At 36.2% G+C, this 14,951-nt stretch overlaps 1 protein-coding gene across 3 annotated transcripts in view; it reads left to right on the top strand.

Annotated features, from left to right (window-relative positions):
• LCMT1 (leucine carboxyl methyltransferase 1) overlaps positions 1–14,951 on the top strand; it is a 433,670-nt gene that overhangs the window by 60,674 nt on the left and 358,045 nt on the right. For all 3 annotated transcript variants that reach the window (XM_044089403.1, XM_044089404.1, XM_044089405.1), the window contains exon 4: positions 7,721–7,797. In XM_044089403.1, the coding sequence (XP_043945338.1) occupies positions 7,721–7,797 (77 nt within the window). The remainder of the gene's footprint in view (positions 1–7,720; positions 7,798–14,951) is intronic.

Below are 14,951 nucleotides of genomic sequence, written 5' to 3'. Positions count from 1 at the left end.
TCTGAATTTAGCTGAAGCTTTATCATTAGTGTGTTCCTTCTTCCATGATTTCAAGCATGTGATTGGGTGTTCATAGCCTTTTTCTTTACTTGAATTGGGTAGCCCCTTAGAAGAAGCCACTCCCTGAACTCCCCATGATGCTTTGCACTTAGCCGTTTAATCATGCAGTGTGTAAGGGAGATCCACCATTCAGTGATTGGTGACTTCAGGAGTGCTGGTTTTCCAGTCCCAACTCCCCAAAATTGAAACTGCTGGGATTGTTCTGCTGTACAAGATAAGTTTTGAGAGCCATTTTTTTCTTTGTGTGAGTTTCTCTCTTTCCCCATAGTTGTGCTGCCATGGGGTTAGTATGTGTAAGCAAAAGAAGGGACTTAACTCCTTCATCCACTTCCTGCAAAAATGCCTTCATAGCATTATGTGTTTTGGTAAGTGTAACTTCTCTGTTTTGCTGTTGGGGTGGGTTGGATTGGGTTATGATTCCAGAACTTGCTGTGGAGCCTGTATAAAAACACAGTCCAAGCCCCGGCAATTAGACTTCTTGCTGTTCTCACTGTGTGCTCATTTCTTGGGATTAGTTTTCTGCCAGTATAATTGGTCAACAAAACTAGACCAATTTTTGCTTTGCCATCATCTGCTTTACTGTTTCTAGTTTCACCTTCTCACAGCTGGCCTACATTGGAATCCTTGTTTGTAATTCTCATACTTTCATTCATCTTGCTTATAGTTGTTGATATTGCCTTCCAGTGGCCCTCCCTTGCCAGATTGACTTGACTTGCATTGTCACTGTGTCTGCCTTTGGTAGTTCATCTACCTCAACTTATCATGTTTCTTCAGGATCTTCTGGGTAAATGGTAACAGAGCAGATGATCTGTAAGTTCTCTTTCTGGTCATGCCATGTGTATGGATTAGGTCAAATGGTGCATTTTGTATTTTTTAAGCCATAGCATATTGTCTGAAGAACTGTGTGCTCTTTTTAAGAAATTTGTATTGTCAGGAATTTGTAGAACTTTATCTGTATGACTGTAGCCCTGTATGCTGTATTTCTTCATCTGGACAGAATGAAAGTGGATCTATTTTTGTGTTGAATAAACTTTTAATTCTTTTGCTTGCAGTTTTAACAAAATAATGTAAAACAACTCGGGGCAACATAAAAAACAATGAAATAAAAATGCCCCAAGCCATTGCAAGTTAATTTAGCTGTTTATTGTGCAGCGTTTAGCGTTGTCGCCTTATAGCAAGAGGTTCTCCGGTTCGATTCTCGGCTGGAGCGCCTTCTGTGTGGAGTCTGCATGTCCTCCCCACGGCAGAGTGACACTTAAAGTCATGCAGGTAGGTGCGTGCGTGAATGGGCGTGCCTTCTTTGAAGGTTGGGTGTCGGGATGGCACTTCGGCACCATAAAAATCCACTACCAATCGTTAATGGACCAGAGTTCCACTATATCGACCTCTAACCGGGAAAAGCCGAAAGACATTAGTTTATTAAATCCACAAAAAAGTGGACTGTATTAAATTCCACTCATAATTTATTTATTAAAATCTACAAACGGTTTGTTGATTTAATAAATAGATATTCCAAAGCACAAAAGAGGCACACCACGATGATTCTTCAGGTTTTAATGAAAAATTAAAACATCAAACAAACAGCTGTAGAAAAGAGTGAGGGCTTTCACGTTTTAACAAATGCTTCTTCAGACTTAAAATACATCTAAATAATGTGTTCTTATATACTCACAGTTAATTGAATAATTGAGACAATTAAAATAATTCAAAATATATCACAGTCATCCCTTATTAAAGGTATATTGCTACATTAATAGCTTATATATTATATTATACTTTATCTTATAACTGTGTATATAATATTTTTATGCAAAACATATCTATTAAAAATAGACATTTTAAAATGACAATAAATAACAATAATAGTATAAGAACATGTATATAAAAATAACTTCAAGGCAAAACTAAAAATTGGTATCCCACATTTAACTCTGTCATATAAAGCAAATTTAAATTCATCACTTGAGTGGTGTACCAAGATAATAAAATTATTAGACATGTACATATATACATCTATTTATAATAAAAGTACATGTATAAAAATATAGCATACATAAATTAAATTGACTTACTTACTATAAACATAGATATTAGTGACTATAAGGTCTCCCTTTTAGAAAAGGTTTAAGTGTTATTTTATCATTGAGGCCATGGCCTCTGTGTGCTTGTAGCCTTAATATCCATTTATTTTCCTTCTCTTCAGTTAGGTTCTTTATGTCACCTAGTCTATCCGTCTTGTTAACTAACTCAAGTACTTGAAAGGTGAATTTATGCTTAGATCCTAGACTCAATACATGTCTGGCTAAAGCATTCCTGTCATCCTCTCTATTTATGGCATATATATGCTCCCTGATTCTCTCTGGTAACGTTCTATTGGTTTTTCCTATATAAAATTATTTACATAATAGACACTTTGCCAAATATATCAGGTCTCTGGATCTACAATCAGCATATCTATCAAACTTAAAATTATTGCCATATTCAGGATGTGTGAAATTATTTTCCTTTGCTATATAGCTACATTGATTATATATGCCATAAATAGAGAGGATGACAGGAATGCTTTAGCCAGACATGTATTGAGTCTAGGATCTAAGCATAAATTCACCTTTCAAGTACTTGAGTTAGTTAACAAGACGGATAGACTAGGTGACATAAAGAACCTAACTGAAGAGAAGGAAAATAAATGGATATTAAGGCTACAAGCACACAGAGGCCACGGCCTCAGTGATAAAATAACACTTAAACCTTTTCTAAAAGGGAGACCTTATAGTCACTAATATCTATGTTTTATAGTAAGTAAGTCAATTTAATTTATGTATGCTATTTTATACATGTACTTTTATTATAAATAGATGTATATATGTACATGTCTAATAATTTTATTATCTTGGTACACCACTCAAGTGATGAATTTAAATTTGCTCTATATGACAGAGTTAAATGTGGGATACCAATTTTTAGTTTTGCCTTGAAGTTATTTTTATATACATGTTCTTATACTATTATTGTTATTTATTGTCATTTTAAAATGTCTATTTTTAATAGATATGTTTTGCATAAAAATATTATATACACAGTTATAAGATAAAGTATAATATAATATATAAGCTATTAATGTAGCAATATACCTTAAAGGGATGACTGTGATATATTTTGAATTATTTTAATTGTCTCAATTATTCAATTAACTGTGAGTATATAAGAACACATTATTTAGATGTGTTATAAGTCTGAAGAAGCGTTTGTTAAAACGTGAAAGCGCTCACTCTTTTCTACAGCTGTTCGTTTGATGTTTTAATTTTTCATTAAAACCTGAAGAATCATCGTGGTGTGCCTCTTTTGTGCTTTGGAATATTAACAGGATTTTTCTTGAGAGACACTTCATCCAGTACTGGTTTGTTTTTGCTGAATTACTTTTGTTGTTCTCTCTGGTACTGGAACACGGTTCTTAAATTAACTTTTATCATGGAACCTGGAACTGGTAATGACATTCTGAATGAACTTTTTATTATGAATGATAATCCGTTGCTAAAACTATCCCTCAAAGATTTGGCAACAGATGGAAGCAAGACTGTTAATATAGCATCAAATATGGAAATATTGCAACTAACTAGAAGAATAGAAAATAATTTTCACAAGTTAAAAAAAAAACATACAATGGCAGAGGCAGCACATGGAGGCGTGCCTCAGCTTTAAAATAGTCCCAAGGGGATTAAGAATTCTTAAGATGCCGACTTTTGGCACGACATACCCTGACTTGTTAGGGAAATGGCAGAAATTGAACCTAGAAACCAGTTATGGGTATATCAAACTGTTAATAGAACAATACAAACTGATAGAGATAAATCTAATGGAAGATATCAGTGAGATCGAAAAGAAGTTAAGAATTCTTCTTGACTCGGATGGGATAGAAAACTTCTACAAAGATCTGACTACTTCTATGAAAATACTTGACAATAAGTTAAAATCAGACAAGATGAAAAAACTTGAGAGACTATAACGATTTCAGGAGAGGCCAGATATTTTCTTGGCCGAGAGAGAACATTTGGAAGAATAACAATGTCATATCCAAAGGAGCTATCGGCAATGATACAACTGAAAGACCAGCGAGAAGAAAGGAAATCGTGAATATTCATGAGAATGAGGGGATAGACACACCCAATATGCTGACGTCCTCTGGAAGCGTTACCTATGGCTCCATTAGTTTGAACGCTATTCCTAAATCGAGAGTGGTTACCACTTGCGCCACATAAATATAGAGAAGAATACAATCAATGGGACTGATATTAATCCATTTTTTCACGATAGAACAACGGAATTATCAACAGCGGAGGTAGAAGCGAATGCTGATGTCCGCCCGAAATTGAGAGATACAAGAGGTACCAATAAAACTATTAACAACGGCTGCATCTCATATGATGACAACAGCCTGATAGAGAATGAGGACAATCACTCTTTTCCCTTTCCCATACGGGCTGCAGGGAAACAAGCATGGTCACCATACAACAGAGTAAAGAAAAGGAAGAACTCGGAAGAGAGGCTCGAATTCCAGAAGAAGGTTCTGCGTCCAATACAGAGAGATTGACTGTGAATATCTCCAGGTATGAATTAAATGAAAATGAACTTTCCCTACTTGATAAGGGTTTATCTTTCATACCTGCTGCTAGTGCTGATATTACTGATGTTATTATAGATGTTAAAATGTTTGTCAGGAATTTAGGCTTGAAATTATTGTTTACAGATAATGGAAATGTGCAAGATGTGAATGTTTTTAAAAAAACATCAACGTTTATGCCACAGTTATGCCCTGCACTTGAAGCTTTTGAGAAAGTTTGTGAAAGAGATTTATTAGCTAGTAATATGACTAATAGTAAACCTGAGTTTTATAACTTAACCCATGCTGAACGTGAAGCACTAAGTAGTTTACAAAATAATGATGATATTGTCATTAGACAAGCTGATAAAGGGGGCTCAGTAGTTGTATTAGATAGGACAACGTATAACATGAAAATGAAAGATTTGTTGAAAGAAACAGACACTCATCAATGTTTGAATGCTGTGACTTTAGACAAAGTGATTAAAAATGTTCCTGAGATGCTATATGATTTCTTGTTATGCAACATAATAGATGAAAATTTGTATAAGTATTTTTTTAGTTGATAAACCAGTTATTCCAACATTCAGAGGTTTACCGAAGATACATAAAAATTTATATGACCCTCCAATGAGACCTATTGTATCGGGTAAAGGCTGGGCCACTGAGCCTATGTCTATCTATCTAGAAAAACAGTTCAAACCGATAGTGAACAACAATGAATCCATAATTAAAGATACAGAGGAGTTTTTATACAGCTATGCAGAGTACTTGCACTCATACAGTGATTACACTAGTGATTTACTGGTTACCCTAGATGTTGTTTCCCTTTTTACGTCTATACCAAATCTCAGGTAGGGATAGAATATGTGAGGTTGCTACTACTGGAGAATAACATTCCTAATAATCAGGTCATACAATGGATGCTTATTCTAGAATTAGTACTTGAGAACAATGTTTTCTTATATGATAATAAGTATTACTTACAGCAAAAGGGTGTAGCGATGGGCACACCTTGTGCTAATTCGTATGCAAACCTTGTGATGGCATACTGGGAAACAACTTATGTTTTAGGAAATGCACTTTTTAGAGAAAATATCAAGCTGTATAAACGTTTTGTGGATGATGTGTTTCTCCTGTGGGGTGGTACACTTGAAGAATTGGATCTGTTCTTAATTTATATAAATGGAACCACTGATTTTCTGAAATTTGAATGCTCCAAATCATTTGATAGGATAGAATTTTTGGATGTTCTCATTAGTAAAGATAAGAACACCGTTAATACAGATTTGTTCAGAAAACCTTGTTGGAAGAATAATTTGTTACATTACAACAGTATGCACCCTAGGCACCTTTATTCTAATATAGTTAAAGGTCAGACATTAAGGGTCTCCAGGTTAGTAACAGATGATATGAGACACTAAGAGAAGAATTTTTAAACCGAGGATATGATAAACAAGTATTGAATAACGTTTTTCAAGATAATTCCTTGGAAAGAGAGGGTAGGGGTAGACCATTCCTACATAGAACTAGTAGAGATGGTAATAGGACAAAAAGAACTAAGATAGGAACAGCTAAGAATAGAATAGTGATACCCTTTACAAATAGGAATAATACTATTAGAAATATTTTAACCAATAATTGGGGAATGTTATTGGTAGATGACAGGCTGAAAGATATTATAAGTGATAGGCCTGATATCACATATAAGAACATGAAATCCCTTAAGAGGTTACTCTGCTATGAAAATAATATAAAGGCAGCTCCTTTAACACAAAGGAAAGGTACGTTCCCATGCAGACACTGTAATCAATGTAGCTATATAGCAAAGGAAAATAGTTTCACACATCCTGACAATGGCAATAATTTTAAGTTTGATAGATATGCTGATTGTAGATCCAGAGACCTGATATATTTGGCAAAGTGTCTATTATGTAAATCATTTTATATCGGAAAAACCAATAGAACGCTACGAGAGAGAATCAGGGAGCATATATATGCCATAAATAGAGAGGATGACAGGAATGCTTTAGCCAGACATGTATTGAGTCTAGGATCGAAGCATAAATTCACCTTTCAAGTACTTGAGTTAGTTAACAAGACGGATAGACTAGGTGACATAAAGAACCTAACTGAAGAGAAGGAAAATAAATGGATATTAAGGCTACAAGCACACAGAGGCCACGGCCTCAATGATAAAATAAAACTTAAACCTTTTCTAAAAGGGAGACCTTATAGTCACTAATATCTATGTTTTATAGTAAGTAAGTCAATTTAATTTATGTATGCTATATTTTTATACATGTACTTTTATTATAAATAGATGTATATATGTACATGTCTAATAATTTTATTATCTTGGTACACCACTCAAGTGATGAATTTAAATTTGCTTTATATGACAGAGTTAAATGTGGGATACCAATTTTTAGTTTTGCCTTGAAGTTATTTTTATATACATGTTCTTATACTATTATTGTTATTTATTGTCATTTTAAAATGTCTATTTTTAATAGATATGTTTTGCATAAAAATATTATATACACAGTTATAAGATAAAGTATAATATAATATATAAGCTATTAATGTAGCAATATACCTTTAATAAGGGATGACTGATATATTTTGAATTATTTTAATTCTGAATTATTCAATTAACTGTGAGTATATAAGAACACATTATTTAGATGTATTTTAAGTCTGAAGAAGCGTTTGTTAAAACGTGAAAGCACTCACTCTTTTCTACAGCTGTTCGTTTGATGTTTTAATTTTTCATTAAAACCTGAAGAATCATCGTGGTGTGCCTCTTTTGTGCTTTGGAATATTAACAGGATTTTTCTTGAGAGACACTTCATCCCAGTACTGGTTTGTTTTTGCTGTAATAAATCGATACGTTCACTTGCACTGACTTGGAGCATTTTTTCTTTCACTATTTTAACGAAATAAAAGTGAGGATTTTGGATGTAGACGGCTGACTAGAGAAGGATATGAACTCTTGCATAGTCTATTTCTGTCTTCTGTGATGAGTAATAAGTGGAAAGTGATTTTGTTTCCTTTTTTTAGGATGAAGAGCTTCTGCCTAGAAAATATTTTGAAGTCGATTTTCCTATGGTGGTTTCCCGAAAAACACTCTGCATCAAGTATGTTTTCCTCATTTATTATGCTTTTTGTTTTGGTCATAGAAGTATCAAATGTAATTGCTTTCACAGAATGTCATCCAGAATGTACCACTGAGTGTGTTTTTGTAATGAAACATCTGAGTCAACCAACATACTTAGACCTAGACATGAGCAGATTGAAAGAATTTGTGGTTATAAAAAGCAAAAACAAACAAAAAAAAACTGATGGCTCAGTATTTGCAAGTTACCTAACATAATGATAATGGAGAATTTTATTGCTGTACCCTTCCGTGGGCTGAGACTGAAATTAATTGATCATTTATGATTAGTGCTCTACCCTGATTAACAAATTCAAATAAATAATTGTGGACTTCCCTGTCCAAAATATAGCAACCTTGTGTTGGTATCACTTGCTGTTGAATGTTTGTTTGCTGACATTATAGAATTTTTTTCTTATCCCCAGGCTCTTACTATTGTGCACTTTTGTACTTTATGAAAGACCCCCCCCCCCAATTTCTTTTGTTCCTTCTTACCTATTTTTTGTAGTATTGTATTCATCTAGTTGGAGATGAATGTCTGATGAGAACTCCTTTTTGTTTTTGTCCAAAGAGGTATGGATATTGCCTTTACAGCTGTAAAATGAAAACATTCTGAGGAATGCTGCTGTCTTTTATTTTTTAGTCTCTGAGCTAAGACTGTCAGAGTGGGTAGATTCTGCCACTTGATCTCATTTTATTTCAAGTTAATTTTCATGTTGTAAACTGTGATCGTGAGTTTCAGCCTTTGGCTGGAATCGACCCTTGGGGGAGTGGATTCATTTAGTTCTGGGCAGTAATGATAGTATTTTGTGGATTTGGCTTTGAAATTGTTCTTGTTTATCCACATGCCTTTGTTTCCTTTCTTTTAGGGACTGTTACATTACAATAATGACTAGAGAAATAAAATAAATAAAAATTGTCACAATCATCTGTTTGTGCAGTAACAGATGTGTTGATTTCCATCTTTTAAAGTAAAAGAATATAGTGCAGGAGTGTTGGTAGCTGTAATTAAAAGTACTCTTTTTGAACGTGTAGGAATATCAACTTAAAACTTCATTCCACAGGCTTAACTTCTGCAGACCAAAAGTCTACATTGACATTATGAACATTTTAGCTGAATGGGTTTAAATTAGTGCACAAATTAGGATTTTTAGTTTGTTCCTACAAAAGGTACTTGCATGTAAAAATCCATCCGTATTATATACAAATTTTCATTTGATTTACAGTTGTTGGGGGGGTGAGAGGGGAAGAGGTTTTACCAGAAAGCAGTCCATAATCACAATTGCTGTTATTCTGAGTACAGTTAGAGTATGCTAACAAGTGCTGAACCGTCAGGTTTCTTACGCTGTTTAAAAACCCTTTAGATTTCTGAAAAGCACTCTCTGATTTGTGAAATACAACATTAGGATTATTGGTTCTGTTTTCTGTTGATTCTTAATTTTCTTTTCTTTTGATATATTCTGTTACTTGAGTAAATATTTTAGGGCTGGTGAGCACCGACTATTTAACCTTTTCAGGACTTGATCCCTAGAATGTGAGGATTCATTAACATTTATCTTTACTGTTGTGGATGTTCAGTAATGTAATTTTATTTTTTCTCCGAAAGTAGGTAGGTAGATGGTGGCAGGCTTTTTTTTCTCAGAATTGTAATAGGAAAATAGCTAGGTACCAAGGCTTCCATAATCTGCAGCTGATTTTGGGAGCACCATACCTCCACTGTTAATCCACAAGGGTAATCATTTATGGTGGGGGTGTAGTACTTAAAACTTTCAAATGTCTGAGGTTTCTTTCATTGTGATTGAAGGAAAAGTTGCAGCAGCTGGCAGGCACCTTGAAATAAGAGTTAAAGGAGAAGCACACCCACAGACTCAAAAAATACCTGTTTGTCATCAAGGTTTGGTGTTTCCTACATTTTAACACGACTGTGGGACTATTTACAAGTTTTTAAATATTTTTATATGTAATTTCTGAGTCTGACCACACTGGATCTGGCATCTTGAAGTAATTCTGATTGTTTACTCTGCCTCAAGGTATCCCACCATGCAGTACTTATCTGTAAAAAAAACAATTACATCACGCAGGCCTCTTTCTTTCTAAAGCTCCTGTCACTGCATTGATTTTACATGCATATACTGCTGTCTTTCAGTCAGTTAGTTTTAAGTAACATTTTATGCCATTCAGTGATTACTTAAAACACAAACAGTGCAAATGCCACAGAACAGACTTTCAAAGTGCTTTTTACTGCTGCTTCTTTTTAGAATGGCTAAAGTGCATTCTTTTTGAAGCCTGAATTGTACTAGACTGACTCATCTCCCATCCTCCTTCATACCTAATTTCCCTAGCTGTCAAAGTGCTAAGGGTAATTTGAGCTGTTAACCTGCTGTGACTGACATCTCACAGCAGCAAATTTGACTCGTTCTGTTTCCTCATTCTAGCCTTTACTTTCTGCATGGGTAGGGGAAGGACCAGGAAACTATGACATCACAGCATGGGTGGGTTTTTAGAATGGTCGTGGGCATGTTTGGGGAGGGAATTGGCCAGGAAACTACCTGTATTCATTGGCCTTGATGGCATCAATGAATTGGAGACTGCAGCAAGCTTTTCTAGGGTGGGATAAATGTTTTTTGAAAGTGAAACTACCACAGTATAGTAAGGTAGTGTTCTAATGGAGAGAAACAATTGATTTAAAATATTTTAAAAGCTGTATTGTTGTATATTCATAGCAGGGACAATAAGAAGAAAAAGGACAGAAAAGTTGAGCTTTTGATAATAGAATCCCATTGTTGTACTTTAAAGAATAGGTAATCTGAAGTAAGAACTGAGATTACTGGATTACAAGTGTGCACAGGTATATTGTTAGATAGCTAGTTGTATTGTTAGAGAGCAAGTGTAAAGAGGACAGATGACACTTAATAGCAAAATCTTAAGAGAGTTAACATGGGGAACTTTGATTCAAAGACTGGGAGGTCAGATTTGGTATTACTTAACAGTTCAAGGTCATCAATGCACTTTGGATTTAAAGGTGAACAGTGGACTAGATGAGAGAATATTTGTCACTAGAAGAGAAGAGTAGGCACCTGGCTAGAGCAAAGAGGGACATTGTATGGCTCTTTATTTATTTATTTTTTTATTTATTATTTTATTTTATTTTATTTTACATTTGTTAACCGGGATAGTCCGACTGGATACAAGTCCATTTTCAGCGGAGGCCTGGGGAGAAAAGCTCCACATTGCAAATAATTGACACTTAAGTATGTAGTTGCATAGAAATCTAAGCATTTAAGAAATCACTAACAATTTATAGTCAAGGTTCCATCTAAATGAAGCAAACATTGTGGGTTTATGGTCTTCATATATAGAGATAACATTATACATCTTTGAAGTGTGTAAGAAAGACATGTATTTCAAGGTTGAATGTAAGGATGACAGTTAAGATAAAATGTGGTTAGCTAAGAAGGAAAGGTGTTGTGAATAGAATATAGAGGGGGAGAAGAGTGTAGGCTCAGAATAGGTAGGAAACCAGCTGTCTTCATGATAATGGGATTCTAAAGTTTGTAGAGAAGTGTATTTTGTTTGGGTGGGGGAAGATTATTAATGGGTATTTCACCTCTGTGAGCTATGTTTATCTTACCTTTGTCTTATTTTTTTTTTTTGGGTTAGTCTAGGTGGAGACATGGACATAACTATGTTTTTCTTACTTATTTGTTATTTTTTGGGTTAGTCTGGCTTTAGACATGGACATAGCCAATCCCTGTTTAGATGCATCTTTAGGGATATTTTAAATTGGGGCAGGGAGGATATAGTGGTTAGTTCAGCAGGAAGTAAGTTCCATTTTTTTTCCAGCAGAGTTGGAGAATAATGATTCTCCAGCTGAGTTGTTGGCTTTGGTTGATTGTACTAGCATTCTTTTGGATGAGCGGAGAGATGCTAGGTTGCTGTAGGGTGTAATAATATTAGACATAATGGGAATACGTGTAGGTAGAGGGTTTTATGAATAACTATGAGTTGGTTATAATGGAGCTGATTGGGTAGTTCTAGCTAGCCTAGTTTGTGAAGATTTTGACAGTGGTGGGTTCTATAGGCTGACCCTGTGGCAAATCTAGCTATATTGTTATAGGAGGTAGTGATTTTGTTAAGGTTTGATTTACTTAGATTTGTAAGGATGGGTGAGGCATAGAGAAGGGTTGACAGCAGATGTGTCTGAGCTATTGCAGTTCTGGCAGATGGGGTTAAGAATTGTTTAATCCTATACAAGGAGCCTATTTTTTTGTTAACTGTTTTTATAGTTTTTCTGTATGGCCGTCATACTTCAGATTATTATCAATGATTATTCCAAGTAGTTTAGTGTAAGGTTCATGGGAGATTATGGTGCCATTGTTAGATGAGATTGTAATTATTGGTAATGTTAACTTACGGGTAGGGGGGAAAAGAAGAAGTTTGGTTTTGTTTGGGTTAAGCAGGAGACAGCGATTATTCAGCCAGTTCTCTACTTTATTGAAGGTGATTTGGGATAGGGATTGTAGTTCTGTGGGAGTGGAGGCAGAGCAGGCAAGTGTGGAGTCGTCAGCATACTGTATACAAGTTGTATCTGGGATAACTTTGCGTAGGTCATTAATGAAAATAGAAAAAAGGAGGGGACCTAATATAGAACCTTGGGGTACTCCAAGGTTGATGGGTAGAGGGGGGATAGATAGTCTTTCCATAGAGCAGCTTGTTGTCTGCCATGGAGGTAAGAGTGGAACCAGATGATTACTGGATTGTCTAAGGAAAGTAATATTAGAGAGTCTAGGAGTAGGTGGTGATTGAGAAAGAGGGCAGAGGAGAGCTTATTCTGATTACGGTTGTGATTTATTATGTGAGAAAAGGAGAGAAGGGCAGAAGTTTTACTATGCGCATGTCTAAATCCGTGCTGGGTTGGTGCTAGTGGAGTATTCTGAGTAAGGTGTGTTAGAATTTACTTGTGTATACATTTTTCCATTATTTTAGCTAATGGAGATAGTATGGCTATAGGTCTGTAGTTAGAGAGTTCTGTGGAGTTTCCCCCTTTATGAAGAGGAATAATGTGAGAGATTTTCCAGATGGAGGGGATGTAGGATTCGTGGATAGTACGGTTGAGTAGGATGGAGATAGGGTATGATATTTCATTAGCGGACTTTTGCAGATACTCTTCAGGAAGTAGGTCTTCTGCCAGAGTGGTGGGTTTGAGTTTCTTAAGCAAGGATTTAATATAGTCAGTGGGTATAACATCAAATTTGAAGGGAGGGATATTTGCCTGAGTGGGTGTGGTTGTAGTAGAGGAGATGGGAGATAGGTTGTTAGCTAGGGACTGGACTGTTTCTGTGAAGAAATTATTAAAGGTCTTTGCAACACACTTAGGAGGTAGCTGTAGGGTAGCTGAGGGGGTGGGGGTTGCGGATTTGCCTGGGTGGAGCAGTTTATTTAGACATGACCAGAATTCATTTGAACATCTCCGTCTGTTATCATATTGGTCATTTAAAGATCTTTTAAGTCACACCTAGCTATGAACTGGGAAGATTAGTTTACAAAATTATGAAACTGTACAACTGAAGTAGATCTAGATTAGGCCATTATTTGTAAAGAAAACGCATGACCAAGTCTAACAAAACTAGCATTTATGAGTTTGAGGACTTGGTAGGCACATAGCTCTCAAAGTCTTGCCTCTAGTGTCCGGGACAAATGCCTGAAATCAGGGATACTTTTTAAATGTTGAGAAATGCATAGTTAGGGAATTGGCAGAATGTGATGCCTTGAAATAATATGCTTTTTCTAAAAGAAAATAGACTTGCATTTGTAATGATTATCATTGTTTGATAGCAATGCTTTTTCTTGTTAAAAAGGAATGGAAAGTTTGGAAGCTATAAGCAATCAAACGATACAAGAAGAAACACATTTTTATGTAGACGAACAGTGCAGTGACTTGCTCATGTTGTTCAGTTAAAAAGAAGAGAGGAGAATCTGCAAGAAGTGCATTTCAGTTAAAAGCTAAATATGGACTGAGCGCAAGTAACTTCATCCCATTTTCAGTGTAGCTTCTTGTTTATCTGGAAATCTGTCTTCATTGCTGTTTCAGGATAACTTTAAATGTTCTTCGTCTTCCCTTGCTGCAGTCCTGACTATTGGGTATAGTCCGCGTCCCAGTCGGCCCGAATACCAGAGTATAAGGCTGACGTCGGTCATGGCGCCTTAGACTGACGTCAGTACGTCAGGGTACTAATGCGCATGACCGACGTCATTTCCTCAGTCTTTTTTGCCGCATGGTCCGATGCAGAAGCAATTTTGCGAGTGCAGGTTGGCGTTCTGAGATTTTCCGAAACCGGAGTTTCAGACCGAAAACAGAGTTGGCTAAGTAACCCGTTGGGAACATTTTGGTTTTTCTTGCCTCAGTATTTAACGGATGTCAGAAAAAGTGAATAACTGTATTTCTTGTGGGAAGCAGATACCGCATAGGGATTATCATACATTGTGTATACCTTGTTTAGGGCCTGAGCACGACGTTGTTGGTTGCCGCTCTTGTGCTAGATTTAACAAGCGCACTATTAAGAGGAGGCTTGATTGTGCTAGGTTAGTGTTTGGGAAGCGTTGCAATTATAATATGCCGTCGGATGCTCCGACGCCTGCTTCATCCAAGAAGCGCAAGGACAAAACAGTGAAGCCTAGGGGTGAGGAACCGGCAGTCCCGGACGTCGGTCCTTTAGAAGGCTCAGGGGAGCCAGAGGTTTTGCCAGGAGTTTCTATGGAGTCTCAGGCAGATACTTTACTGTTACAGGATGTGCCCTCTCAGGAGGTAGGCCAGGCTGAGGGGCTTCTCAGGTAACTGTTCTTCCCTCTCTTCCCAAGGTAGTTAGGGCCTCTCCTTCTGTTGCCAAAGCTTCTTTTAGAGGTAGGCCAAGTTCAGCTTCTGTGGGGGCTTCTCCTAGCATTTCGGGCTCTGTGCCTAAGAAACATATGCTTAAAATGGCAGAAGATTTGATTACTCTGATTAGAGGTTCTATGCCCCACCTGATAAGAGGCCTAGGGTGGAACAGGAGTTTGATAGTTTTGAACAGTGTTCACAGGCTTCAGAGTCTTCTGTGGAAGACTTGCAAGAGTTTCCTGCTTATTCTGATTCTGATGTGG

The sequence above is a fragment of the Protopterus annectens genome, chromosome 12.part0, assembly GCF_019279795.1.
Source record: "Protopterus annectens isolate FY-2018-M chromosome 12.part0, PAN1.0, whole genome shotgun sequence".
NCBI lineage: Eukaryota > Metazoa > Chordata > Ceratodontiformes > Protopteridae > Protopterus > Protopterus annectens.
This window is presented reverse-complemented; position numbering and strand designations above follow the sequence as displayed.